Source organism: Merops nubicus, unplaced genomic scaffold (genome assembly GCF_000691845.1).
Source record: "Merops nubicus isolate BGI_N331 unplaced genomic scaffold, ASM69184v1 scaffold13505, whole genome shotgun sequence".
In the NCBI taxonomy this organism is placed as follows: Eukaryota; Metazoa; Chordata; class Aves; order Coraciiformes; family Meropidae; genus Merops; species Merops nubicus.
The window spans coordinates 57,721-85,433 of record NW_008607714.1 but is presented as its reverse complement, the minus strand read 5'-3'; the positions used below and the strand labels follow the sequence as shown (position 1 = coordinate 85,433).

Sequence of the window (27,713 nt, the reverse complement as noted above, 5' to 3'; positions counted from 1 at the left end):
AACGAGCCGAGCGCTCGGGGGTGATTTTTGGGTTCTTTTTTCAGTGGGGTGTCGGGTTTTTTTTAACTTTGACAATGAAAGCGCTTGCCGTCGTTCTTGCTTGCTAAAACGCACAAATGCAACCGAATCACATCGACTAACGTGTTTTTAAAAAAAAAAAAAAAATATTTTTTCTTTTAATTGTTTTTTCCATAAGATCTTTCCGGTTCTCCGGGGTCTGATGCATCCCGAGTTTCTGACATCTTGCGTTTCTGTGCGCGTGTGCCAGCAGATAATCCCTCTATCCTGGAAGAATGGTGAAACTGGGGAATAATTTCAGCGAGAAGAGCACAAAGCAGCCCCTGTTGGAGGATGGATTTGACACCATCCCCCTGATCACACCCCTGGATGTCAATCAGCTCCAGTTCCCACCTCCTGATAAGGTACAGCAAGCTTTAGTTTCCACCCTGGAGAATCACACCCAAATCTCAGGCAAACAACAAAAGAATAGGTTATGTGTAATGAGCTGCTTAGAAATGTCAAGAATACGGGGTGTTTTAAGACATGCTAGCTCCCTCTGGGGACAAAAACGTAACAGTTAAGCTAATGAAAATCCACTAGTAGTGATTTGCATTAAAAAGCAGTGGGAAATGTTAGCAATAAGCGTATACAGATTGCAGTGCTGATGTATGAAATATATAAACATACAAATGCAGGCTTCTCTATGCTGTGTTGTCGTAGCTCTTTCTATTCTGTATTTTTCTGTTTTGTATCTGGAAGGTAGTGCGCTTTCTCCATGAAAAACACATTTTCATTGTCCAGAAAAAGCCCCCCTAATGGGGGGATAAAATACTGCTTTGTGTCTGCAAAGTGTACATGGGCAGACTGGCCACAGAGAGAAAGAATTCCATGATCCTTCTGTTCTTTGGTAGGAAATTAATGCTGAAATAATGAGATGAGAACAGGCCACTGAGTTTTCTCATTGGCATCTTATTTCATAAAATTGTTCTGGTTGGAAGAGACCTTTAAGACGGAGTCAAACTGTTGACCCAGCACTGCCAGGTCACCACTAAACCATGTCACTAAGCACCACATCTACACATCTTTTAAGTACCTTCAGGGATGGTGACTCCACCACCTCCTTGGGCAGACTGTTCAGGGCATAACAACCCTTTAAGTGAAGAAATTTTTCCTAATACCCAACCTAAACCTCCCCTGGCATGACTCGAGGCTGTTTCCTCTTGTCCTGTTGCTCATCACTTGGGAGAAGAGACTGACCCCCACCCTGCTACAACCTCTTTTTTGAGGTAGTTGTAGAGGGTGTTAAGGTCTCCCCAGAGCCTTCTTTTCTCCAGGCTAAACAACCCCAGTTCCTTTAGCTGCTCCTCATGAGACTTGTTCTAGAGACCCTTTACCAGCTTCATTACTTTTCTTTGGGCATGCTGCATCAACTCGATGTCCTTCTTGTAGTGAGGATCCCAAACTGAACACAGTATTCCAGGTGTGGCCTCACCAGTGCCAATACAGGGGGATGATCACTTCCCTCCTATTGCTGGCTGCGCAGTCTGATAGAGGCCAGGATGCTGTTGGCCTTCTTGGCCACCTGGGCACACTGCTGGCTCCTGTTCATGCAGCTGTTGGTCAACACCCCCAGGTCCTTTTTCTCCAGCCAGCTTTCCAGCTACTCTTCCCCAAGCCTGTAGCAGTGATGGCGTTGTCGTGACCAAAGTACAGTGCAGGCCCCAGCACTTGGCATCGTTGAACCTCATCCCATTGGCTTTGGCCCATTGATCCAGTCCAGCCTGTCCAGATCCCTCTGTAGAGCCTTTCTACCCTCAGGCAGATCAACACACACACCCTTAACACTAACTTGGTGTCATATACAAATGTACTGTAATTTGGTTCAAACCCCTGCATATAGGGTATTGAGATGCTCTGTAACTGGAAGGGAGTGGTCCAATGTGCTGCTCACAGGTTGGAAGGGAAATGTGCATTCTGGATTCTTTGTTACGTGGCTTGATTACTAAGGATTTAGTTTTATGGATTTAGGAAGGTGGTGTGATATCCTGCAATTATGTTAATTCTCACAATAAAGAATTTGTTTAAATGTTAATACAGGTAAGGTATACAGGAGTAGGATACTTTGGTATTTCAGTACTCTGTTTTTCATTGTCCTGTTTCAGCAGTTTGATACTTACTTGCACGTTTCTCACATGTGCATCTGGCAAAAAAAAGCTTTGTGGTCTTTAAAAAAATAACAAAATTCAACTGGGAACTGGTCAGTAATGTCTTCATGCTGATTTTTATTTTTGGCATTGTGTCTTCCACGAGCTCAATTCTACTTCAAGATAAACTGATAGATTTATGTTCCTCATAGCTCAAAAAAAAAATGACATCATCTTATCTCAAAAAAAAATGACATCATCTTATCTTGGGGTAAAGAATTTTAGCTTGTGAAATTTACCTCGGTTCCGTGTTGCTTGTAGGCAATATGAAGAAATTGGTGACCTCCATTTCAATGGGTACCAGCATCACTGTGCTGTGTGTGGTGACCAGTTGGCAGGCGTAAAGGCAATAAGCCATAACAGCTGTTAGAGAGCCTGAGGGTCCATTTTCTGCCCTTGGTTACGTGGGTGTAAATCTTGTAACTGAGGACAGAATTGCACCCTACGGCTTTAGAACAAGCGGAGCCTGACTGTGCCTGCTGCGCCTGCCAGCTGGTGCTGGACGGAACCCATGGCCAGGGACCAGTGTCCAAAGGAATCGGTGGCCTTGCTGCACTGCTGAGCAGAGGCCTGAGCTCGGGGCCCGTCTGGTAGCACGTTTAACCTGAGCAGAGCCTCTGTGGTGACCCCAGGAGGTTCTGTGCCAGCCTGTTTGCTCTTACTAGAGTGGAGCAGAACTCCTCCCAGCTTCACAGCCACATTTGCCTTGGGTAAAAGCAAATGTACAACTAAGCTGTATAATAAAGGAATATTTGATTGACTTTTCTACTCTTTCCACTGTTTGAATATTAGTTTTTCTTCACTTTTCTGTGACAATCATAGAGGAGGAAAAATAAAAACATGAATTTATTGGTCCTACTGCCTGGTTAGTCATGTCATTATGTCTTAACAGACTCAAAGGCAATAGTAGAGCAACCGATGTGAAAAAAAAAAAAAAGAACCAGTAGTAATTCAAGATTGACACACAGATCAAATTCCGAAGTATGAAGACAGTCATGTATAATGAATAGGAGCACACACTTCATGTATCTGTGCTTTATTATTCACTTACAAGGCTCCAGCATGGCAGTGAAGCATAACTTTTTCAACAGTAGTGGCTACAGTGCTGAGGATTTGATGGTTTTGACAGCTTCTAAATTAAAGAGATGAACTGATCTAAATTCATATTTAGGTATGTTAAACAAAAGTAGACATTACATAACCAAGCAGATAGAACTGTACGTTCAGTGTCAGCTGAATGTGATTTGAGTTGCCTGAGATTATGCAACATAAATGGGGGAGGAAGGGAATTAAAATGTTAAAAAGCATTCTAGAAATCTTCAGACAGTTTAATTCCATGATGCTGCTGGGCAGTTGTAAAGTTAAATCATTAATAGTTATTAACTACAGCTGAAAATAGGTAAAGTAGTTTCTAAACCTATATCCTGCACACATATATCTAATGCTGTAGAAGTGTCTAACAAGGTTTGTGGTACTAAGTCTAGGTACAGTTACACATTAAAGATACCCTTTCAGGTAAGTGAGGAGACAGGGGACCCACAGCTTTAATTTCAGTGCCTGGTTACCTGCAAATGTCACAATCTTGATTTCAAAATCATGTAGTTGCTGTTGATACCATGTTGATACCAATCTACAGATTGAATTTAGTTCTAAAAATCTAAAAGAGCTTAGATATTTGTTCTTTGGAACAATAGAGAAAATTGAGCAAAACTTAATAGCACTGTCAGTATGATAAACTGCATTCTGTCTTAAGAGGGATACTTTGAACTAGATTCTGAAAAATTGGTGGAGACAAAAGAGGCAAATAGGTGAGGTGTGTGAAAATTTTGTACAGTTAGGATGTCTAGGAGAGCACTAGAGATATGACCGACACAGTGAATATTTTAGGAATACTGGTAAGGTGATAAATAGTGTAGCTTGGGGCAATAGCACAGAGCAGGGAATAAGCTGAGGAGCTTTGGGTTTCAAGAAATCTCATTAACACAAGGGTGTGCATGCATGTTGCTGCTTGCAGCTGATAATTTAAAAGTTAAATGTTAAAAATAAGAGTGTGAAGAGCTGTAGTCTAGCACGAAGGAGATAGCAACTAGATAGGTCATTTTATTTCTTTTAAACTCAAAATGCTGCCATCAAAGAACATGGTTGATGTTCTTTTCAAAGAATGTGGATGATGTTATAGCATCGTCATCTGCTGTATTTCTGTGGCCACTCCTCAGTAATTGTCTCCTCCTGTTGGTCTGCAGTTTGAAATTCCATTAATGGGATGTCCTGAAGCAAAGGGGGATGACTGTTTCAGACTACACAAAGTAGGAGGCTTCATGATTCGCATGTGAACTAAGTAGATGCTTGCCTAGTTATAGCAGCAAAATACCACCACAGCTGAAAAACTGAACATTTGTGAAACTATTGCATGGCAAGTCTTCTTTTAGGTCCATCAAAACCACTTCAAGAGGTAATTTTGTTGCTTGCTATGGGTGGGAAAATAACAACTTATAGCTTCCAAAGAATTGGCACGAAGAGTGTGTGTGTGTGGAAATAACTGTGCTAGATCTGCTTGCAAGCAGGTAAAAGCGGAGTTAATGAATAAATAAGATTCCTGTGGCTAGTTGGCTACTATCAACTGACAGCTGGTTTTTTTGTTTTGTTTTTTAAAGGTTGTGGTCAAAACGAAAACAGACTATGAACCTGATCGAAAGAAGGGAAAGTTCCGTACCCCTAAAATAGCTGAATTCACAATCAGCATCACTGAAGGGGTGTCAGAAAGATTTAAGGTAAGCAGTGCTAGCTGAAGATGTTAACGACTCAGTCGTGCTCACAGAAGTGCTTAAAATCAATTGCAGATCATACTCAGAACTGGTTATAACTCGACAGTGGCTGTTGTGCGTATAGCTGTAGATAAGAAAAATAAATGTTATAATAGTTCATATTTCAGTGCTTAGAAGCAAAAGCAAATGTTGCAGCATTATTGCTTGTCATCCCTCACTGGCAAATTAATTCAGAAGGCACTTCTGTCAGCATGTGGCTTTCAGAACGTGGCTGGCCAGGGTGTATGTGGGCTGCATGCAGGTAGCTCTCACGGCACGGATAAAGCTCCTGTTAGTGCTGAAGGACAAGAACCACAAGAGTATTTGTTTTCTTTTTGGCTTCTTATATTTCATGGTGGCCAAACCACTGTCTTAAAAGCATTTAAATGGTCCATTATGGTGGTATTTTTTTTAATAGTATGTCTTACCAGCACAGCTATGTATACCAGAGTTCTTTGCTGTGGGTTTTCCTGGTCCATTTGTATCTTAAAACTTGTTGATGATTGTTCCGGGCAGATGGCAGTGCAGCAGGGATCTGATTCAGATTTACTCTTCAGTCTCCACACTTCCATTACTCCCTTGAGTACGTACAGCTCTCTGTGGAGTGGGAGCATCTTAAACAAACAAAATGAAGGCTCAAGGAGGGCTTAGACACTTGAGGCTACATTTGCAAAAGAACTTTGCGGAGTTACCAGGACAAATGTTTTAAGTGCAGGTCACCTGGTGGAGTCTTAAGCCATATAGTGAAGTGTGTAGGTTTCCAGTAAGCTGTGTGGGGAACCAGCCCAGACAGCTAGTAAGAGATGTTATGGGAAGTGGAAGGGGGCAATAAACCCAGTTCCAGTTTTAGTTTTTCCCAATTTGGAGTAAGAAGATCCCATCCCACAGGGAAAATGCTACATTCTGATTAACATTCTCTCTTTCTCCTCCTGGCACCGTAATACCAGTCCTTGAGAGTAATCCTCTTCCTTTCAGGTAAAGGTTGTGCAGGCTGTATTGTTGGGTAAGATGCAGATGCAGGGAGGACTCGTGTCCGGCTGTCTCTTGTGCATGTCCTGGTCACACTAAGGTGATTGAAAATGCTTACTATGTTGTAGAAGAAAAAAGAGAGAAAGTGTTTAGTTTGAGTACCCTGCTAGGACTTTGGTTCCAAGCAACTGAGCAGAACCTGTACATGAGGAATTCTGCATTTACCCACTACCTGTGGGGACTAAGGGATTTCGTTGCTCCAACATTAAATTGTAGCTAAGGAAGGGTTTTGAACTAATCTTAGTCACATCTAAATGTTTTGTGCATCCCTTTGTAGATCTGGGTTGTTTCTGTCTTTGTTGGGAGAGCTGAGCAAATGAGACCTCACTGAACAACATGTAAATAGCTTGTTGTGCTGTTGGGTGGCCTCTTCTAATTTCTGTAGCTGAACAGTTGGAGGCCTGAGCATTTTTGCATAGCATTTCTATGTACCTTTGGATGGCACAGTTAAGTAAAATATCTTTTAGATATTACTTTATGACGATCACACCGGGATTAATCTCATACTAGAGGGTTGCTAGGTTTTGCTGCTAGGTAACTACTGCATCAGAAAGAGGTTTCAGTAAGATTTGGTATCTCTTAGGAATTGCAGGGTGATTCACACTGTGGCTGTAAGTCTAGGCTTCTAAAGAAGTGTGTGGGGGTTGATCAATCAGGAGAACGGTGGTTCAGTTAGTGGAGAACAATAGTTCCATGCAGAACATCCAGGTCTTAAAAATGTCCCTTAATCTCCATATAACAGTTTTAGAATTCAATTATGCTGCTTGCAGCATTTTAAAGAGAAACGACTGGTTCTCCAGCAGAGATGATTGTCATATTCACCACTCCCAGTAGTAAATGTTACATGAATAATTGAAGAAATTTCATAAATATGTAGATGAAAAGTACTGATTGTGTGAGGTTTTCTCCTGGGTCCTTATTAATTGTGAACCATCATGTTAACTGCTGCTGTTGATTCTGAAAGAGCAAAAGGATATTTGTTTGAAAATTAAATATTTGCTATAATTATGAAATGCATTATTTAACTAGTGGGATATTGACTTTGGCTTGTGTTCCTGAGAAAAGCTTCAGATACCACTTTAATGACTTTACTATTGTACATCACTGATGCATCAGCTTGCCACAAGACACAGCCAAAATGTTGTGCTAAAAATAAAAAAAGTCGGTCATATTTACAAATAACTCACATGTGTATTCTAAGAGGTACTTGTCAAATAAGGAGAAAGCAGATTGTATTTTTGGGATTCAGCATCGCACATCACCTAAAGCTGCTGTTCTTGAGAAGTTATACATTATAACAAATGAAGCAACTCCAGCATATACATATGTCATGTAGATCATTGGGTGTTTTAGCAGCTGAGCGAAAAAGAAATCATAAAACTATTTTCTGCATTTGATTTACATTACCACAGTTATTACAAGAGATGAGAATGTTTACAAAGAAAATGGCAAGTACAGTTTTCCTGCATGAAGCCATGTTCTGAATTCGAATCAGAACCTGTCAGAATGTGAAGGCTTCTGATTCTGAGGACCCCGTGGTCTTAATTTAGTTTTACGGCACTAACCACACCAAGGAAGATGTGATTGTTCACTGAAAATACAATTTTCTTTCATTGAGAAATAGAAGTCTTGCTTTTGTTCTTGGAACAGTATAGGCTAACGCGGGGGATTGGCCCTTCCCATCCGGAAAGCAACTCTGAATAAGGCAAATCTTTCTCTCCTGTAAATTGTCTGTACAGAATAACACAGCAAAGCTGGAAATGTCATTTCAAAGGAGTCTTATGAATCAGGACATAAGAAGAAGCTATTGCAGAAGGCAGTTGATGGTATCAGTTACCCAAGGCCAAGCCTTTGGCTTCCTCCATTGACAGAACAGCGTTTTAACAAGCTCCAGTTGGATTTTGCAGTGGGATGTCTGTTCTGGCACCCATTGAATTGAGCTACAGTTGACAGTTGTGCACAAAGACACCACTTTAAAAAAATCTCTGTCGTATCAAAGCCTGAGATTTTTTTCTGTCTTTGGGGAAAGCTGAATAAAGAACATTCAGAAGTATTTTGAAAGCAAACACTTAAGTTTCCCAGTAAATTTCAAGCCCTTAAATAAACCCAAGCTGTGGTATGCCTTCAACCGTTTGGTTCTATTCAAAGGCAATTCAGTTCTTCAGACTTCATCCTTGACATCTCTACATACATCTAACTGCAGAGCCAAAGCCTCAAGCTTATTTCTGTGGTAAGACCATATGGTGCAAGCCATGTACTATCAAGTAGCAAGCAGTTGCTGAAATCTCTGCATGAGGTTGTGGAAGAGGAGTTGGGACTTCCTTTCAAAATCGGTTCTCAGAGTTCTACCTGGTCATTTTATGACTGAAAGAAATGTATGCAACATAAATACTCCATTTTTGATCTTTTTTAAAGGCACATCCTTTAAAACATATTTCTACCTCAAGACTTTTTTTGTACCTGTTCTTAGTAATACTAATGATTATTATTGCTGAAAAAATAATAGGATACAAGGAAAAATACTTCTCTGTTTCTGTATGATTACTCTGTTAGGTGTGTGAGATGTCAGCTGATTCCTGTACAGGATATCCCTTCTTCAGTATATTCTGTGTCTGCCACTTAGTGCCAGAAGAGTGACAGGTACTTACTGCCATGAGTAGTTCTGTTTCCTTCAGTAGAACTACTCACAGGATTAAAGTTCCTCACAAGTATAAGTGTTTGGCAGACTTTGAATTTTACCCTTATGACTTCCAAGCAAGGAAAATAAAAGAGATTCTTCCTTCAATGGAACTTCTATTTTAAAACAATTGATGTAAGTAAAGGCACTGCATGGCAACTGTTGTTTTTCCATTTTCTTAAACGTTTGATAATTCTCTGATACGACATTGACAATCCTCTTGATAAATATTCGGCTAGAAGGAATTTATTTTTCAGTCAGAGCTGGACGATTTAAGTAAAGTGGGTGCCTACCAGCAACTCCCCTGCTCTAAGTCATGTGTTCTCTGCCACTGTATTCATTAGAAATCCTTTTCTTGGAGCAGAACCAGCAACACTGATGACAGAAGATATTTTGGATCTTTCCAGGTGTAATACTTAGCCTTTCCTTGGAAAAGTAATCTTTTCCAGCCTTTCTCCTTGCCTCAGTAGTATCTTCTGGGATTCTGTGAGAAGATAACAAGGTTCTTATCTCAGGGCCACAGGGTTTTTTGAACTGCTTCGTCAGACCTCTGTAGGTAAAACAAATACAAATATCTTCATGTGCTGGAAGATGATGGGAACGCTGTCATGAACAGCTGTTTTATGCCACAGTGCCAGACTCTCAAGGCCACTGCTTTGTTACTTGCTTTTGTTAAGCTATGGTGCTAGACTCTTAAGGCTGCTGCCTTGTTAACCTGTTTCTGTCTACCAGTACCTCCCTCAGGTTTCATTAGTGGCCTCCCTTGCAGGCTGGCTCTGTTGTCTTGCACTGTGACTGTTAATAAGCACTGGGTCTGTAGCTGCTTTTCAGTTGCTGCCCTTCATGAATCTATCATCTGCCTTTCTTGCTGCTGCTCCCACTCATCCCCAGGTGAGTGTCCATGCCAGTTCTCTCTTCCTCTTTGTCATCGGTGTTTGAGGTCAGTCTTTTAATTTCTTCGTGATATTCTGTACAGTCTACACCAAAACTATCAATGTCTTCGAGCACAGAGGTTTGATGGGAATGTTCTGGCGTAGAAATTTAGTTTAATAGATTGATACCAGTCATATAGCTAAATGTGACATGATGTTAGAAATACTCTTTTGAAAAGAGGCACCTGGTTGTCTTCTGAGTCACTAGTCATCTTGTGTATGTATGTGCAAGTGTGGGAAACTCAGATGTCACCTTGTGCAAGTATGGAAAATTGTACCAAGTTGTTCTGCATGACTTGGATTGCTCCCCAAATGAATATGACTCAAACATTACATGTGTTGATGGGAAAGTTCCTTTTTTCTTTCATGTTGCTATTTACTTCAAATTGAACATTTCTTAATCCTTAAGTGCACTGTGTCAGACACATTTGTCATCTAAACTTTTAGGGATGGGTCCAGGTAGTAGCAAACAAGAGTATAATTTTGGAAAAGTAGGGATCTTAGGGGAAGCAGAGAGCTGGTTTCAGCGTTCTTAACGCGCTGGTAGAGGGCATTGTGCAGCTGGAGATGCAGATTGTAGTGGAGAGAGGTGAAATGGAGGTCACGGCCATTTGCAGGGAAGTCACTGTGAGGTTTTATGAATTTCAGTCTGTGCGATACAGCCAGGCTCAATCTATTGTAATTACAGTCTGCCTGCTTAGAATTCACTTGTAGTTCAAATTGGGTAGCAATGATCTTAATTTCTTGTCCTAAATGGCTGTACAGAGTTGCTGTATTTCATCCCAGAGGGCTTTGCATTTCACTGGTGAGCAAAGCATAAATTGGTTGTAAATCAGTTCACGTGTAAGGTGCTCTGTAAATGTATGCCTTCGCTCTTCTTGTTTGCTGCTAGCACCAAGTCTGTGCCTAGCTCTGTACAGAAGAATCAGGAATGAAAGTTGTGTTCCCAAGAGGCTCCAGCTGAAATAGGTAGAGCAGAGCTGTAGAGCAGAGGTGGTATGTGAGCAAGAGACACTTGTTAAGCAGTGAAAATTACTGTGTGTCTTCTTCATTCCACTTCTCCTGGGTGGGTTTGTGTGCTGAAAGGTGCATGATGGAAGGGGAAGCATGAACGAAGGTGGTGCAAAGCAGCACCGTAGGAGTGGGCTAACAAGAGAATTGCAGGCAAGAGGAGGAGGCCTGATGAGAAAGGTGGAAGTGAAAGCAGAGGAAAAACATGGTGTCCAGGCTTGGGCGGGACGGTGGCATACAGGCAAAATGGAAGGAGAAGAGCTTAGAGGAGCAGAAGTGACAGACTTGTGCCTGCCTTGGAGCAGGCGTGTAACTTGTTCAGAAAAGGACAGGAGCCAGGAAAGGGCACGAAGAGAAGCAGGCACAGTTTGTGCAATCGATGAATTTTGCTGTAATATTTGAGCTTGATTAAAAAGGGAGCACAGTAAATGTTAGCAAAGTGAGGAAGGACGAGACTGCAGTAGCCATACACAGAAAATACAGCTTGCAACATTTTGCAGCCGTAGCAAAGTGGGATGGACTGACTGGGAAGATGGGGCAGATCTCAGTGGTGAGGCTTTATCACGAGCTGTGTACATGCTAGTGTAGCTGGCAGGTCTGCTGAGTTTCATTTGTTCAGCTAAACACTTAGAGAGTCTTCAGACAGCTTTTCTTTCTGTGGGTACACTTCGTTCATCCGTCCTGTCTCCTTTCGATTACTGTAATGGCTTCTGGCTAGACACTGTCCTCCTTCTGCTCTTCACTTACAGTCTATTCAAAAATCTGCCACATATGTAATATCTTGTCATCTTTTCTGTTCATTTAGTATTACTGCCACATTCCCTTAAAACCCACTTTAAAGGACATTCTCAAGATGAAAACAAACCCACACTTTGAGTCCCTAGTTAAAAGAAACAGTCGTTTGTGCTGTCTTGTAGTGACTTCATCAAAAGTATTTTAAAAGCCCCATCATTTGTGTGGTGTGACAGTCACCTTGGAATTAGGCAGATGTACATGGCAGTGAATGATGATACTAATTCAGGGTCTTCTGCTCCCACTGTGTGGGGCCCTGCACTTGAGGAGAGATTCAGGGTTGCCTTCCAGAGGAGAGGGAGTGATGCATGCATGAGCATTGTGTCCTCTCTTACCTTGAACAGAGGAAGAGCACATTGCTGCTGGCACCTTGGTAGGAAGAAAAGAACACTTTCCTTTAATTTGTAGTGTGTGTGCAAAGTTGGTGTGGAAGAAAGCAATAAAATGACAGCGTTGGCAGCACTTGTGGTCTAGGGAGCAGCTTGTAGCCTTCCCTCTTCCCATGCTTGTGTTTCTGAAAAGCATCTGGGAGGAGGGCTCAGAAGATGATGCAGAGAGGAAGGATCACATTATGTTACTGGCAGGGAAGAGGAGCTGACTGCCTGGGGTTCAGAAGTGGACCTGGGGATCAGACTGCTGCAGACCATCAGTGGTAGGTTATTATGAAAGTGAAGGAAGATGGCTATTAGAAGGAAGAGAAGGATTTTTAGCTCATAAGGGAGGAGTGGATTGGATTAACAGGTGATTGGATTCTCCTTGGAATGTGGTGGTGGATTTCTTTCCATTTGTACTGTTTGCATGTGTGGCTGTCCTTTACTTAAATAGAAGTTGCTCATATCCTGAAGGATGGTAAGAGAACGGAGCTTCTCTTCTAATAGGAAGGAGATAAGAGGTTACTTGATTAAGGATTTGCAAGTGGAGTGTGATTGCAAATTATTGGAGATAATGAGAGTAAAAATGTAGATGTTACTACCAAAATTAATAACATTAGGAAATATGGTCAGTGAGAAAGATTCCATGAGAATTATGAACCAGGAACCCTGAGAGCTCTTCCCAGGGGCTTTCTGTGTGGCCATGGGAGAGCCGTGCTGGACATGACTTGCAGGAGCAGTGGGAAGTCACAGCTCCACGTGGGTCGCTGGAACAGGCAAGTGCTCCGTGGCTCAGCACATCAGCCCGGAGGTGGTGGCTCTGCAACTTGCCAGGCTCCATCAGTCCATGCAGCACTGGGCTTTTGACCTCTTCCAAAAGCATAATTACCTTCCAAAACAGTTTCAGAGCCTTGGAGAGAGTGAGCTTGCAGTGATTGTAGAAATACAGATACTTTTCTATTCTCTTAATGTTTGGTCTCAACTACAGACCGGCTTGTTAGCTTTGCAGCGTGTTCCTGAAGTCTCAGCTGTCTGTCAGAATGGCTACAACAGGGAACTAATGTTAGAGTGCTACTATCCCCTCCTGGTAGGATGGCCAGGGAAGGTGGCTAAAATGATTTGAGATTTGAGACTATTTTTCACAGCATTTAATACTGTTTATATCTGTTTGTGGAGGAGACAAACGTGAGCTGAATCAATCCATACCACAGCAATTGTTCTGCTTGGTGTCCGTGTCCCGTGTCACAGGCCTGTGCTCCTAGAGAGAGCAACTTTTGCCAAAGGCTTGTGGGATGTATCTTGTAGGGCATGGAAAGCCTCAGCAATAATCCCATCTTGGTTTTATCTTTTCTATCCCCACTTTCTATCTCTCTTTCCTGTTTCTTCTCTAAGGGAGAAAGCAGTGACTGTCAGAGCAAAAGGGATGGTGTAACATACACTTTGAGTCAGGGGGTGGTGAATGACCCAAAACCTGCAGCTTGGACTGGGCCATGTGCATGTTGCAGAGCTGCTGGGCTGGGTGAGGAGTGCTTCCTCCTTTCTGGTTCCTCACCTTTCCATGTGGAGCTCAGCAGGCAAAGAGGAGCTTGGGTCCATGGCCCTACAGGCAGGCAGGGCTGTGGACCTGGGTTGAATCCAGGCATAGTTAGTGTCCTTTGGCCTGGTGGGGCAGCTGGACCCTGGGCATCTGCATATGGGTGCAGTGTGACACAGGCTGTGTGTGGGACTTGGAGATACCAGCAAGGTGTTAGGAAGGTGCCGCAAGTGGGAACTGCAAGCTTAGAGGAGAAAGGTGTTTTTCTAAAGCCTGGAGTGCAAGGAGAATTTTGAGGGGAGAATAAAGCTTGTCACAGTTGTGGGCAGGGGGAAATGCTGGAAGATGGAATGCAAGGTTTGGGCCAAGCCAGAGTGTGATGGGCCTTGTACATATGTGTAGGTGGGGTGGGTGAGGATGCACAGGAACAGGCCCCAGCCCCAACACAGCAGAAAAAAGGGAGCAGCCTGATCAAAAACGTATGAGAAGGGCTGAGCTAGGGCATAGCTTGGCCAGGAATGGGGCGTTATGTTGTTCATGACCAGGAAGGAAAAGGTCTTTTATCTCCTGGATTCATGCAGGACTTACTGAGACATGGGACAGGTCAGCAGAAGATAGGAGGTTGGCAAGACAGACTGATATATCTGTGTTAAACTTTGTGTATGCAAATGAGTAATAAACTTGAGGAAAGACTGGCTGGATTTGAAAATTTTTGTCAGAGTGAGGGTTTTGGAGGACCATTATAAATACAGTTTGTTGGTGGTGTTGTTTTGTTGGGTTTTTTTTTGTAGTCCAGTGACTCTCCGGAGAAACCAAAGATGTTGCTATTAGCCAGCAAGGTCCTTTGCTTCCTTTGCCCCCCATCTCATTTTGCTGGCATTGTTACATTAACATCTACATTTCTTCTGCTAAATTACTTTCTGGTTGGCAGTTCTCTCTCCCTCTCCTCCAGCCCAGCTTTTTTTGCCTATTTTCTAACAAAACTCCTTAAAAAAATGCTTGGCTTCAGCAGCACATGATACTCCCTGGTGTTTCAGCCAGGAAATTCAGCCCTTGCTGTTCTATGCCTATGGTGAAGTGCTTCCCCAGCATGAGAAGTCCCTAGAAGTTCACCTCAGCCCTTCAGCGTACTAGTCCCACTGCCACATGCAGTTTGCAGTCTTACAAATCCTGTTAGTCCTGGGGTTTATCACAAAGGGAGTGTGTGTGTGGTGGGGTTTTTACCAAGAGGCAATGCTACAGCGTTTTTTTGGTTGTTGTTTTCTCAAATACCAGATAATTCTTCTTTGCACAGTTGACACTGATATGCCTAAGAAGTTCTCTTTTGAGGAGGTGTACGTAGCTGGCTTACTCATCTTCCTTTAAAATTTAGATGATATTATATTATGCTTTGCTTTAATTAAGTAATCACATAATCTTTTCTGTTTCTGTTTATTAGTGTTTCTTATGCTGTAGAACATGCTGGCTTCTTTCCTACTTGCCAAAAAATAAAGCTTACCCACTCCTACCCTGTAATCTCCTTGAGCTACTCATCTGTCTATCAGTAGGAGCTTTAGAGTAATAAAACCACACATGTGGAACACTCTCCAGGTAATGAATGCTGCTTGCTCAGCTCATACCTTCCACAAAAACGGTCTGAATTAGGGAGCTTTGCAGTGTTAACTGCCAGGCCAGAATCTCGTGATTTCCCTTGTCAGTGGGTGAGGTAGTTCTGGAGGTGGTTCAGCCTCCTATCTATCTCACCTGAAAGGCTGCTGTTCTTCAGCTGCTCAGAATCTATTCCTGGGAAAGATCAGCTTGATACTGACCCAGATTTCAGAATCAAGGTGTGTCAGCTCAGGACCAGAGAGGTACTTAAGGACATGGTGGACAGTCAGTGCCACATAAGGCAGTCTGTGGAGGGTTCTCTGGGAGCACCGTGGCAGGAGCTGGAGCAGAAGTCCTGGAGGCCTTCAGGCAGTGTCCCTGTGGTGAGCATGGTGTGCTCCCGTAGGTGCCTGCGGTGAGCTGCAGCCCCTGCACAGCAGGAGCACCGACTGCTGTAACTGCCCATACGCTCCTCACGGGAGCAGCAAGCTCAGTCTGACAAGAGAGGCAGCCCTTGCCTTCTCCTTGCCCTGCTGGAGTCACCCGCCTGTTACCTGCGTGACACCTGCGCCCGCCTGCTGTCACCTGACTCCATTCTTGGGTGGGCACAGGGAAAAGAAATAGGCTTACCAGCTGACTTAAACTAGACTTACATCGTCCAGGTGCTGAAGAAGCAGCAGACCCAAGCTACCTCAGTGTGTCCTCTGGCCTCGTGTGCATGGAGCGGAAATGCAGCCAAAAAAGCCTTGCAGTAGAGAGGCAGTGGCCTGCTGACCAGATCGTCTGCTGCCTTCCCCAAGAAGAGGGAGGTAGAAGCACTTACATGCTGCCTCTCTGTTCTCCCTCAATAATTTAGAAGCCTTTTTTTATCCTTTGCTAGATTTTACTGTAAAGAACGTTCATAGCTGGCTTCTTCTGCCTACGGTAGCAAACAGCAACATAATAAGCAGTGCTTTACTAACATAAGCATGTTTTGTTTTTTCTTTACAGGTAACTGTGCTGGTCCTTTTTGCCCTTGCATTCTTAACGTGTGTTGTATTTCTGGTAGTCTACAAGGTTTACAAGTATGATCATACCTGTCCAGAAGGATTTGTTTTCAAGGTAAATTGTATACACATTGTAGAAAAATAGGAAAGTATGTAAGATTCTCTGTGTTGTTTTCTGCATCACCTTAAGACATGCTGTACTGCATAGCAATTTGTGTTTGTTTTCATAGGTTAGTGTGCTTCCTGCTATGTTTCTGCTTAATTTATAATTGAGGTGGTACTATTCCATCATTTTCATTATGTTGTTACTTTGGTAATGCTTTAAACACTGAAAATACAGCAAAAGTCCCAACACCAGTGTCCTTCAAACCTCCTTGCATCTGCAATTGTTTGGACAGAGCCCCCATTTATTTGGCCTTAGAGTTTAATGTCGCATGTTCCTCCAAATTCATGTGTCTTAGGAAAGAAGAGAATGATAAAACCTGGAGGAAAAAAAAAATGTACTCTGGAATATGTGTCAAAGAACCAGTAGAATGATGTTCTCATTAAGAATAGCAGAGTTGTGTTAGGGATATTTTTGTAGAAGGAACTTCTTTTTCTGGAACAGTGACCCCCAAGCCCTACTGCCACAGGCCCGAAGCGATGCCAAAAAAGAGAAAACACAATTATTGGAAAAAGTAGTGGTGCTAAGCAAAAGGGAGGCTGGGGCTCACCTCACCTCTGCAAGATGGTGGTGCTGGCTCTTCAGCTACGGCCGGGGCTGAAAGTCAGATTGATTTCTCAGTTGTATATTTACTAGGATTGAACTTGGCTGTAATTCGATAAGAAAGGTAGCAGTGATGATGGCATTCTTCCCTCTAAATTTTTAAGAATATTTAGTCACCAGGTACCCATTCGATTCATTACGTGTGATCCTCAGAAGGATTTAAGAAGGAACGGCTGCCTCAGCACTCCTTGATGATCCTGTTCAGGAATTTTGATTCTGTCCCTTCAGGCACATAAATATCTTACAAGAATCTAGTCCAAAGTTATAATCAGCGATGCCCTGCTGGATTAATTAGCTCCCAGCGTTCAGGCTTTGGTTACTGCTTCCCTTGGTTCAAGGGCAAAAGAGCGTAGAATGTTTGGCAGTAACTCAGGAGATCAAACTTTTGGTTCCACTCTTTGTTTTTTGTCATTCCAGACAAGCACTGAAACCCTGCTGTGCTCATGTCTCATGGGATGATAGCCTTTTTTTTCCCCCATAGCTTTATCTTGGCTTTGAGCAATCTGGGGTATGGATTCCATGTTCCTACCAGGCCTGTCTTGATGTGAGCCTGACCTGACAAGAATGGCGAGTTATGTGCTCCTGTCACCAGGCTAGCAACAGTCTGCTGCATCTGCTTCCTTTCGTACCAAGCTGTCCCCTCCTTTCAGTTCCAGCCTTCTGGCTGCTTTTGTCCTTTACTTCCTGGTGCCACAAACACCCAAAGGGAGAACATTTCCTTACCTGTACTTCAGTTACACTGCGAACAGAATCTGGTTGGGTCTCTCCTTGGCACCCTGTGCAACAGAAGCAGGGCAGAACATCCTGTAGCTCCTGTTTTGTTTTTAAGAGGCAGCACATGCTCAGGCTGTGCTCGTGTTACTGTCTCCCAGTGCTGGGGTTTGTGGGGGCTGCTTCCCAGCTGCTTGATGGCATAATGCCAGGAGACACGGCATCTTTGGTCATGTAACTCTTCAGAGTTTTACAGGATAAACTAGCAGTGTTGACATGAATTTGTATTGGTTGCCTTTCCATCTTTCAGCTTTTTTTCCTGGTGAAGGGCAGAGGTGTCCCCTGCCTCAGGAGCAGTTCCAGACATTTTGGTGTTTGCAGCCTTTCTGCTGCCCCATGTGTCCGGGGCTTGAAGGTGTGCTTAAAAAGCTACTTATTTTCCTTCATATAGCAGTTTTGTGCTTGCCCAAGTTTTCTGACAGAGCCCTGATGCTGCTGTTGCCTAGGTCGTTCCTGTGAAGTGGCCTCCACTGGCTACTGGTGCAACTTGCCAGTCTCCTCAAAGACCTGGGTGTACTTCCTGGAGGAATTTCTCCAGGGCCTCAGTACGTTCTACACTGCGTCTGTTCCCCTTTAGCTTCCACGGCCAAGGCACCTGCTTTCTGTCAGACCCATGGGAAGTACAACAAGGTGATTTCCATGCATAAATCACAGTCATACAATGCTTTGGGTTGGAAGGGATCTTAAAGATCATCTAGTTCCAACCCCCCTGCCAGGGGCAGGCACACCTCTCACCAGACCAGGTTGCACAAGGCCCCATCCAGCCAGGTGTTGAACACATCTCCTAGGTTTGGAATTACTGATCCAGGAAAGTTAATGTGACAGCAGGCACTGTTTTTAAGTGAGTAACACCGGGGTCTTTATGTCACAGGAACAAAAGGAATCATCTTAATACAGCCAGATGTAGACTGGTAAACAGGATTCTCCCTGCCACCAAAGGCCTTAACCCATAATTAGTTTCTTAAATAGAAGGGTTCTGAAAGAAACAAGAAACTGGCAACTCACTCTGGAGTGTTCCAGTTTCTCCTCATATCCTTCCTTAGTACTTCTCTCACCTGGAACTATGGAAACAGATAAAAAGGATGGAGAGGAACGTTCTGTGTAAGCTGAAGGTCTCGGGCAGCAGCAGGAGAATCAGCACCAATTCCCATCACTGTCACTCCCAAGTGCTGCATGGCTTGCCTTAAAGAGGAGCCAAGCAAAGGGGCTGTCCTTGGGCAGGACACAGGGAGCAGTGAGTGGAAGGGGAAGTTTTTCCCATAATTTCTAGATGCCTGAAATCCCAGGAGCAAAAATGCAGTCAAGATGGAAACTCTGCTGTGTGTTTCCTTAGGCTCTTCTGTCAGATGTTGTGCATGCTTGTGACTCCAAAAAATAACATTACTGAATCATTTTTCCTATTACAAAGCAAATTGCTTCTAAAAGCAGCACAAGATTCTGTGCCTTTTTTTCAGACTGGCAGGAATCTTGGCTTGTCTTCAGCACTAATAATTACCTTTGCTTGAATTTCCTTGGCAGATTTCATTAGATCAATGGATTGTGTTCCTTCCCCCATTTTAAATACTTAGCGTTGTGACTACATCCCATGACTGGGTGAAATAATCACTACAAAGATGTCTGTCTACGTACTTCTTAGTCATTCCGTCACATCAGAAGTAGTGTCAGTTACCCCAGATAGCAGAGGTACAGTTATCCCAGAAGATGCTGTGGTCGATGCAGGTGAACATGCATATCAGATAGCTCTATTCCAGATACCTGGGTTTGTTTCTTTAAAATTTAGGTCCCAGTCTTGCAGCTGGCATAAATGATGATGACCAACCACAGGGAAGCCTTAGCTGACTTACGCAAGTGCTGAATAGGCACAACTGTCTGCTTAGGCAGGGTTAAATCCCATCTGCTTTGAGGTGCTACTTCAAACAAAACTGAGGGGTTAACTGCACTGACAGCAGGTAAGAGCTGCAGGGGCCTTGGGTGGATGTGGTAGCAGCAGGTCCCCAGTCTGACACATCCCAGCGCCCCTCCCAGCAGCAGGCTGGGGAGGGTGAGGTGTTAATGCAGTGGGAGGGATGCTGGTCTTGTGGCAGCCACTCTTCCTTCAGCAGGCAGACCTGCCAGAACAGCAGGCTGTTCTGGGGCAGCAGGCATGTTCATGATGACCTGCAGGCCGCTTGTTTTGGCAAGTCTTCCTTTTTTCTTTCGTACCTTTTGATCGTGTTTTTCACACTAACATTTTTAAGATGCAAAATTTATGTTAAGCCAAGACTGTTGGATCTTGCCCCAAGCATTTTGTGCTTGATGATTTAAACCATTTAGAACTGTTGCTAGTGGTGCTTATTTATGCCACTTTTTTTTTTTCCCATTTCTGATAAGAAGCGTTAACCTACAAGTGAATGTGGACACATTTGAGATAGCATCTGGTTCTAAAATCCATTATATTTTTGCATGTGGTTTTGTGCTCAGAAACCTCCAATACTCAGTTTTGTTTGTGAAGTTCTGTAAGAACAGCAGCAGTTCAAAGTTGCTGTACAGTAGCATTATAGATTTTAGTCTTCTGGTGCTGGAAGCAAGAAGACTGAACAGCCAATCTTATTTTTTAAAACAATTAAGAATAAAAATGATTAAACTTATTTTTATTCAAGCTGCAACTACTCATAGCTTATATTTTAGAGGGTCAATTCAGTTGCCCAACACTCTGAGATATGAAGCAAGACTGCCTGGAGTGGCAGAGAACCTGCAGAGAGACCCCTCAGCCTCTGGAGCAGAGTGTGGTGAGCTGGATCACGGGATACATCCAAGTCATTTTTTCCTTCAGCACAACCAGCTGCTCTGTAGGCTTCTACTGCACCATCTCTGGGACAGTGGCTGGGTGATATTGCTGACCAGTGCATTAAAATTGCACGTTCTCTTTAGCTTTTAAGATAACAGCAAAGTTTGGCTCCTGCTATTAAACTCTCTAAATCAGGTATTTCACTTCTAAAAGCCCCAAGCATCTAGCAGTTTCTGTGTAGTGCTCTTACACTTCTGGGAGATGAAATAATGTAGTCCCACAGCTGAAAAAAGCTTTTTAAAAGTAGCAAAATATGTCTGGAACTAAAGATTCAGTACCTGTAAAAATAATTCTAGGCAGGTGTGTTTCTTGTATGTTAATTATCCTGGTGTATAAACCCAGATTGGCCTCCTTGGCAAACCCACAAGTAGTTTAAGGATTGCAGGGAAGAATATTTTGAACAGAGTAGGACAACAATGTAGTTAATTGCTCTATGTGGTGGCATCTTGACTCAGAGAAACCGAACGTTGGCTAAAAGCAAAAAACCCAAACCCTAACCTACTTTTGGTGTGTGTGTGGCTCAATCTCTAATCCGAGTGACGGATTTTGCTTTTCAGAACAATCAATGCATTCCAGCTGGGTTGGAAAACTACTACTCTGAACAAGACTCCAGCGCTCGAGGGAAGTTTTACACAGTCATAAACCACTACAACCTGGCCAAACAAACCATCACGCGCTCCGTGTCCCCCTGGATGACGGTGCTGTCAGAAGAGAAGCTCTCTGAGCAGGAGACTGAAGCTGCTGAGAAATCAGCTTAGTAGGATAAGCTAATTATAAACACTATGTCATTTGAAGGTAACTTAAGGGACTTGAAGGAACTTTTCATTAAATATAATTATGGATAATTTAGAGGTTACTCATGTTTATGGTGCAGTTGCTTCTGTTTGCTGATACTGCTTCGCAAAAATAAAAGAAAAAACAACCCCCAAACCCAAAAACTTGCTGCAGAACATTGATGGGTGTAAACCGAGGTGCATATCAGCATTGCTTTAGAGCTTTGACACCATTTTCAATGTTAAAATAAATCCAATGTTAGATACGTTCTTGCAGTTCATTGGACTCTGACAGACTTCTTCTGGGTTTTCAGGGCTCGGACCTTAGATAAATCACGCGTTCTGTTGTCTGAACCGATACTTATTTAGTAACAGTTTTTATTCTTTGTCCTTTTGCAAACTGAAACATCCCAGCCATAACTGGAGTGATCTCTCGTTTAGCTGAAAGCTGTATTAACATTTTGTTTTGGCTGAAGCGAGAACGGCAGCGGGCATCGGCGTCACGGGCGCCATGCACCCAGCGACTCGCGGGGAGAGTGGAACTGTCAGGGAGCCGTTTTCTTACCTTTCCTTTACTGCTCTCTATTTGTGATAATGAAGTTCTCTGCAACAAGGCATGCTCAATGTTTTATTATTGCTGTCAGCAGGATCTAACTGCATTTCCACTGTGGCTTTAGCATCTTGGTGAGGATATGCACTGAAACACAAACTAGGTAGACATTATGGCAAAACACAGATGGTTGTAGCGATGGATGTTGAGGATAGTGTAAACAATAGACAGTTTGGGATGTTGTAATGAGAAATGACATCTTCCTATCATACTTAACAGGCAGAAAGCCTCCTCACAGTAGAGGTAGTCCACTATGTCATTTGTTGGATGCAACTGAGGGAGTAGTTATGTCTAAATTTTCTCTTATTACATTAACATTTCCCCCCTTGTATTAGCTACACAGAGCTTTCAGTTTTATGTATGGTTTGCAGTTCTGTCAAACTCTTTAAAACACACCAAGCATCAGAAGCAAAACCATAGCATACTAGGTAACACAGCACGTGTGAGACAGAGTGAAGAGTAGAACTGTTTGTGTATGGCTTGGGAGGGGAAAAGACGTAGAAGGACATAATATTGTGGATGCACGTTAAAGTTCCATTGTAATTACAAACTTCTCTATTCTTTGTGTGAAACCATGTTTTCATTTTTATTATAAATCTTAAATACATCTTACAAAAAAGACATTAACAGATAAAGTGTGTGAAGCATCTAAGCAAGCAAGTCATGTTTTTGTTTATGTAACTTGACTGGAACAAGTAGTGGACATGTCAAAAGTTTTTTGGTGGCTTTTATTTTTAATAAGCTATCAAAAATGAAGGGAGAACATAAGCATGGGCCATGTCTCAAGATCTTAGTAGGACAGACATGGTCAGCTCTCCTTCTGTTTTTCTGCAGCAGAATTGCTTTATCAACCACCTTTCTTACCAAGACAGTAAAAAGGACCATTACTGCTTAATTCTCTAGGTTTGATACAAAGTGTGCATTACACAGTATATCTGCAAAAGGCTTTTTATTAAATCATTATGGTATGGAGAATGCTTAAAAAGCAATAAATTGTGTGCCAAATTTTTCTTTGCATTGAAAATTTTCAAGGTTATGTTAAGATATTCAAACCAGACCATGTTTACATTGTCTCACAGGCAGATGCTTTACTGAGTGTAGTTAATGCACATATAACTTTTGACATTTTCACTCTGAGCAGAGTAAAGAGCAAGGCTGCTGCTGCTGCTTGTTGCACATCACGTAGAACGCACATTTCAGAAGAGAGATGCCAAAACACACATTTCATATCAACGTATTTACAGGGGCCATTCAGATTTTACAAGATGGAAAGATCTGCTCCCCAAGACTGTCCTACATAGAAATGATTCCTGATACATTTCCCCCCCCCTTAAATTTAGAACAGTAAAAACCGAGGAAAAAAAAAGATATCTCTCTCGTAACAATAAACATTAAAAATACAAAGCTTTACGATCTAGAAGAAGCAGATTGCTTATGCTTCTTGAAGTCAAACCCATTTCTTCCTCTGATTGAGCAGGAGGGAGTTTATTCATTCTTAAATACAGTTGGTTTTGAGACTTTTTTTGTTGTTGTTGTTAACAGATTGCTCTCAGTTTTAGTACTTTGAAGAATTTGCCTTTAATATTGTCTATCCTTTGGCTTTGTTCCGACATCCCAGAACACATCTGTTCCACCGCATAATCTGTGTTGTATTCTCTGTTTTCACCCAGAATTAAAGCTCCTTAGCTGACTTCTTACCATCGTTATTATTACTATTAAATCAACCTGATCTCTGACTGGAGTAGTTTCAAGGGATTAGAAGTAGAGGTCATACGTGTGCAAAACGATTGCTATGTACTGAAGTGGTATGATTAAATAAAAGCCTGAGACAGTGTAGATGCTTTTGCACAGTGCCAGTTTTCTCCTGATCTGGTGTGCAGGGGGAGCTGGGCGTTACACATCACAGAGGTGTGGGCGGCGACGATACAACCGCTGCGGCAGCTCTCCCTGCTGTCAGCTGTGCTCCAGCTTGGAGCTCCCCTACCCGCTCCTTCAGAGGTTTCTAGGGTCCGTGTGGGATTAAGTGGGGGCTTATGTTCGATGAAGGGGTTTCAGATGAATGCTGCTGGCTCCCTCTGCACTAACAGATATATACACGTGCCTCTTTATTGGAAGATATTTCCATCATAGCGGTACAAAAAAAAAATGCATTAAATATGCATGTATGTCATACATCCTGCTCCACTGAAAAACACTGGAAAGATTTTACAAAGCATGTGGACAAAATTGTATTTTTAATTATCATACCAGTCCAGGAAAAGCAAGGAGAATGAACACATCACAAGGAAGAAGAGGATCCATACTCTAAATCCAGCATTGTTTTTGATGGCCTGTGTGGAAAAGGTTATCTCCCATTACCATCACCAGTAAATGCACAGTATAATTTCAGCAATGGCAGCCTGGGCTGACTGCTAGTGACTGCACTCTTCCTCCCCTCCCACAAGAGAAAGAACAAAACTTGCCATTAATTTCAGGTGAATAAAAGTCAGGTTGGCTATGCCTCCTTAGATTTATCACACTTCAGTTTCTCTCAAAATTTCAAAATCAGTCATTTACAAGAAAAAAAAAAAAAATCTCAAGATCCCACACAATGGGAATACGTTTAAAACATGAAGAACTACATCCAAATGTACCTGCTGAAGGGTTTGGTTTTAAGTTCCCAAGGTTAAATTCTGTGATTAGAAATTAGCAAGCTTTTGTCACACTCTAATAAACATCTTCTAACTAAAATATTAGAACCAAAAATTAAAGCTATTTCTGGAAGTTGATTTAGCACTGTCAGTCACGCATTTCAGTCTCAGCAAGGGGCAAATATTTCTCCTGCATTCTCCCTCCCGAAATCGAGACCAGCATATAGTGGGGGACCTGTTCTTCAGATTTACACAGGGAGTAGATTTTCTCATGTGATACAAAAATGAATGTGAGTGACAAAGTTTTGTACTTGCCACCTTTCTCTACCGTTCCTCAGCGTGGTTCAGGAAACTTTGTTCTACTTAAAAACATGAAAAATGAAGCAAAAATAACCAGCTCATGCCATGTTTGATGCACTTTTCAGGAGAACTGAGCAGGAGGAAACTCATCTTTGAGTTACATATTCTGTGTGCTTTCAGGAGGGAGGGAAAAAAAAACCACCAAGAAGTGAGCCATTTACTCAGTACCTTAATTTAGGAACTCTTTTTTATTGAAATCTCAGTTCCTGAAAGAAAGCCTCATTTCATTCTAATCAGTAAGAGAGTGGGGTAGCTCTGTTTGCTAGGAGCACATCAGATGTGGTCAGCATGGTAAAGAGACTCCTCTGCCAGTGCCCAGCATTGAACTTCCCCTTTCCACAATTCCAGCACTGTGGTTTGGTTTTGTCTTTAAACAAACTTCACAGGTGCTTAACTAGATAACAGGTGAGCTTCACGTTTAAAAACCAGGTGAGGCCAAGCAGATTCCTGCAGACCCATGCAGCAGCTATTCAGTCCTGGTTAGGAGACAAGCAATGCTGCCTGCTGGAACCTCAGCTAACCTGTACAGGTTGCCCAAAATCATGCCCTGGCACCCCAACACGTACTGCACCCGCACTGTGGGTGAGCTCACGTGTCCTGCTTAAAGCAACACTTGGGCAAAACTGAAAGTTAAAAGAAACAAATTAATTTAAACACAACTTGGAGATGTTACCTCTCTTATGTCTTCATTGCCTTCTTTGATGTTCTCTGTTGCACCCACAACTAATTGATGGATATTGTCAATATCAGCTTCCTGTTAAAAAAGTTTAGAAACAGTGATGAATGTTAGATAAAAATACTTCCAAGGACTTAGGAAACAAGTAGAACTCAAAATTTAGTATTATTAACATATTGGTTTCAATGATGCAAAGGTATAAAGTAAGTTGTCATTTCTTTACCTGTGATTTTATGAGTCTGAATGGAGACTAACACAAGCAAAAGGCAGTATCCTGTTTATCTAGAATCAAATCTAACCTGTATTAATTTTTGCCAGCTCTTTTGGATGACGTACCACCATTTCCAGAAAAAATGCCATAAAGTAACAGATTTAACAGGACACATTCTGAGTCAGAGCAATTATTCTAACACATAAGCTGCATTTTCCCTTCCCAGTACATAATGATAAGTAACAAATGTCTTGATTTTGCATTTGAAAAACAACCAAAAGTCTTCTCTTTCACATCTGTGTCAAGAGATTCATTAATCTTATGCTTAAATCCTGCATGGAACCAAGACCAAAATACCCCCATGAAAATTTTAAAGCTGTATGTGCTGCTGTAGTATTAAATTATACTGACCTGTTGCAAGACTTTTTCAGTGAATATCTCTTGTAATCTGGATATTTCCACCACTTTTCCTTCAATTTGCCTTGGCAAAGAACAGAAACACTCCATTAGCAACCAGCGCATTAGAAAGGAGGGGCCCGTGGCTGCAGCTCCCCACTGCTGTCTGTGTGTGCAGCAGACAGCGTGGTCAGAATGGAAAACTTCAGCTTTAAAAACTTAGATACAGGAGACAGAACACAATTCCAAATTTAACCACTACAACGATGGCTCGTTTGTGTCACTCAGAACTATTCTTTACGCTGTGACACAGCACAGTGTGTGAACTCATATGGTTCATCCCTGGGTGCTCCTGCTTCATCCCTGCTCCTCCCACACCACGGCGGTCCACACAGGCAAGTGTCCTGCAGCAAAGCCACCATGTGTGGGTGTTGGGCAGGCTGTGGATGGGACCACATGCAGCAATCCATCAAGTAACCAAAACATCTTACCTGACTTCATCAAAGAGGTTGTTCATTTCACCAACGAGTCTCTGGTTCTCCTGTTCAAACTGGAAGAAAGGAAGAAGGCATTGTACATGTGAGTTCACAAGGTTGGACTTGGGGAACTTTCTTCAACCCTCCACACCCCGATCAACCAACTTCCACCCTACCCTGAAATCTATTTACAGTATGTCTCAGCCAAAAAGATTTTCCACAATTACTAAAACTGCCCTAAATGAACAATATTAATCTGCTTATTTGTAACTAGTCACCGTAACTTCCATTAATGAAACAAACCCCAAACTAACTTGACAGTTTTGCTCAAATTACTTCACAGTAAGGAAAAATACAGTGGATGAAATGTGTCCTTTTTTAACATTTTAGAAATTTGAGTGGGGAAAGCTTTCATGCTTCTGAAAGCATGAGATTCTCCTCGTGACATCTTCACATTGTCCTTCACATTATTCATTTACTCCCCATAGCATCAACTTAAGAGCTTTTAGATTGTGCTACAGTAGGAAATACTTTGACATTTAGTACTTCATACTTCACAAACGCATTTGCTTTAGTTATTCCAGGAGAACTCTTCCATTTAAAACTCATGAGTAATCAGTGAAACATTTAAATATACCTTCAGCACTACATTTTTCAAATACAAGCGTAAGTAGAGCATAAATACAAGCATTTATACAGGAAAATAAGCTTTCACTTTTCAGATGTACTGGATGGTCAGATCATTTGGGATTCATTACAGACCAAGGGACTGTGCAACAAGTACGATGGCACAGTTTGCAGAAGCAAAATCTGCACAGCCCAAACAGAGGAAGATACCCCCTGTCCTGGTGGAGCTGGCGGGAAACCGCACCCCAGGGGCGGCGTTAGGAGGGACCCGCTGGGACGCACCCAGCCGGGGGCTGCAGGTGCCCGGGGGAGCTGTGCCCCGCAGCTACGGCTGGCTGTGCCCGAGGGCAGCCCGCAGCGTGCAGCTCCCTGCCCCACGGCTCCCGGGCAGCTCTGCGGCCTGCCCCAGCCAAAAGCTCCTGCCATCTAGGCCAGCAGAGGACCTCTTACTGGAAGGGTGGCAAGTCCCGTTTTGGAGGAAGGAGGGAGGGAGGAAAAGCTTTTTCAAGGTATTCTGCCAATTAACTCTACATGGCCAAAGCCTGAGTAACAGCTGGACCTTTGTGGTATGGACACAACTGACTTAGTCTTTGCACTTCTGTCCCAAAGCTGGCAAAGACCTCATCTACACGATCATACAGACACAGCACAAAGGATATAGCC

General features: G+C 42.7%; 2 protein-coding genes across 2 annotated transcripts in view; one reads left to right on the top strand and one right to left on the bottom strand.

Moving 5' to 3' along the window:
* Positions 1-216: 216 nt before the first annotated feature.
* On the top strand, positions 217-21,677 carry LOC103772698 (neuron-specific protein family member 1). The gene is made up of 4 exons (XM_008940040.1): positions 217-422; positions 4,859-4,975; positions 15,932-16,042; positions 20,849-21,677. Exons 1-4 carry the CDS (start codon positions 294-296, stop codon positions 21,047-21,049), a joined length of 558 nt encoding a protein of 185 aa, XP_008938288.1. The 5' UTR covers positions 217-293; the 3' UTR covers positions 21,050-21,677.
* A 2,201-nt stretch (positions 21,678-23,878) lies between these two features.
* STX18 (syntaxin 18) overlaps positions 23,879-27,713 on the bottom strand; it is a gene marked incomplete at its 5' end in the record, with an annotated part of 28,018 nt that continues 24,183 nt past the window's right edge. The window contains 4 exons of the mRNA XM_008940041.1: positions 23,879-24,004; positions 25,338-25,418; positions 25,963-26,032; positions 26,439-26,497. Of these exons, the coding sequence (XP_008938289.1) occupies positions 23,909-24,004; positions 25,338-25,418; positions 25,963-26,032; positions 26,439-26,497 (306 nt within the window). The remainder of the gene's footprint in view (positions 24,005-25,337; positions 25,419-25,962; positions 26,033-26,438; positions 26,498-27,713) is intronic.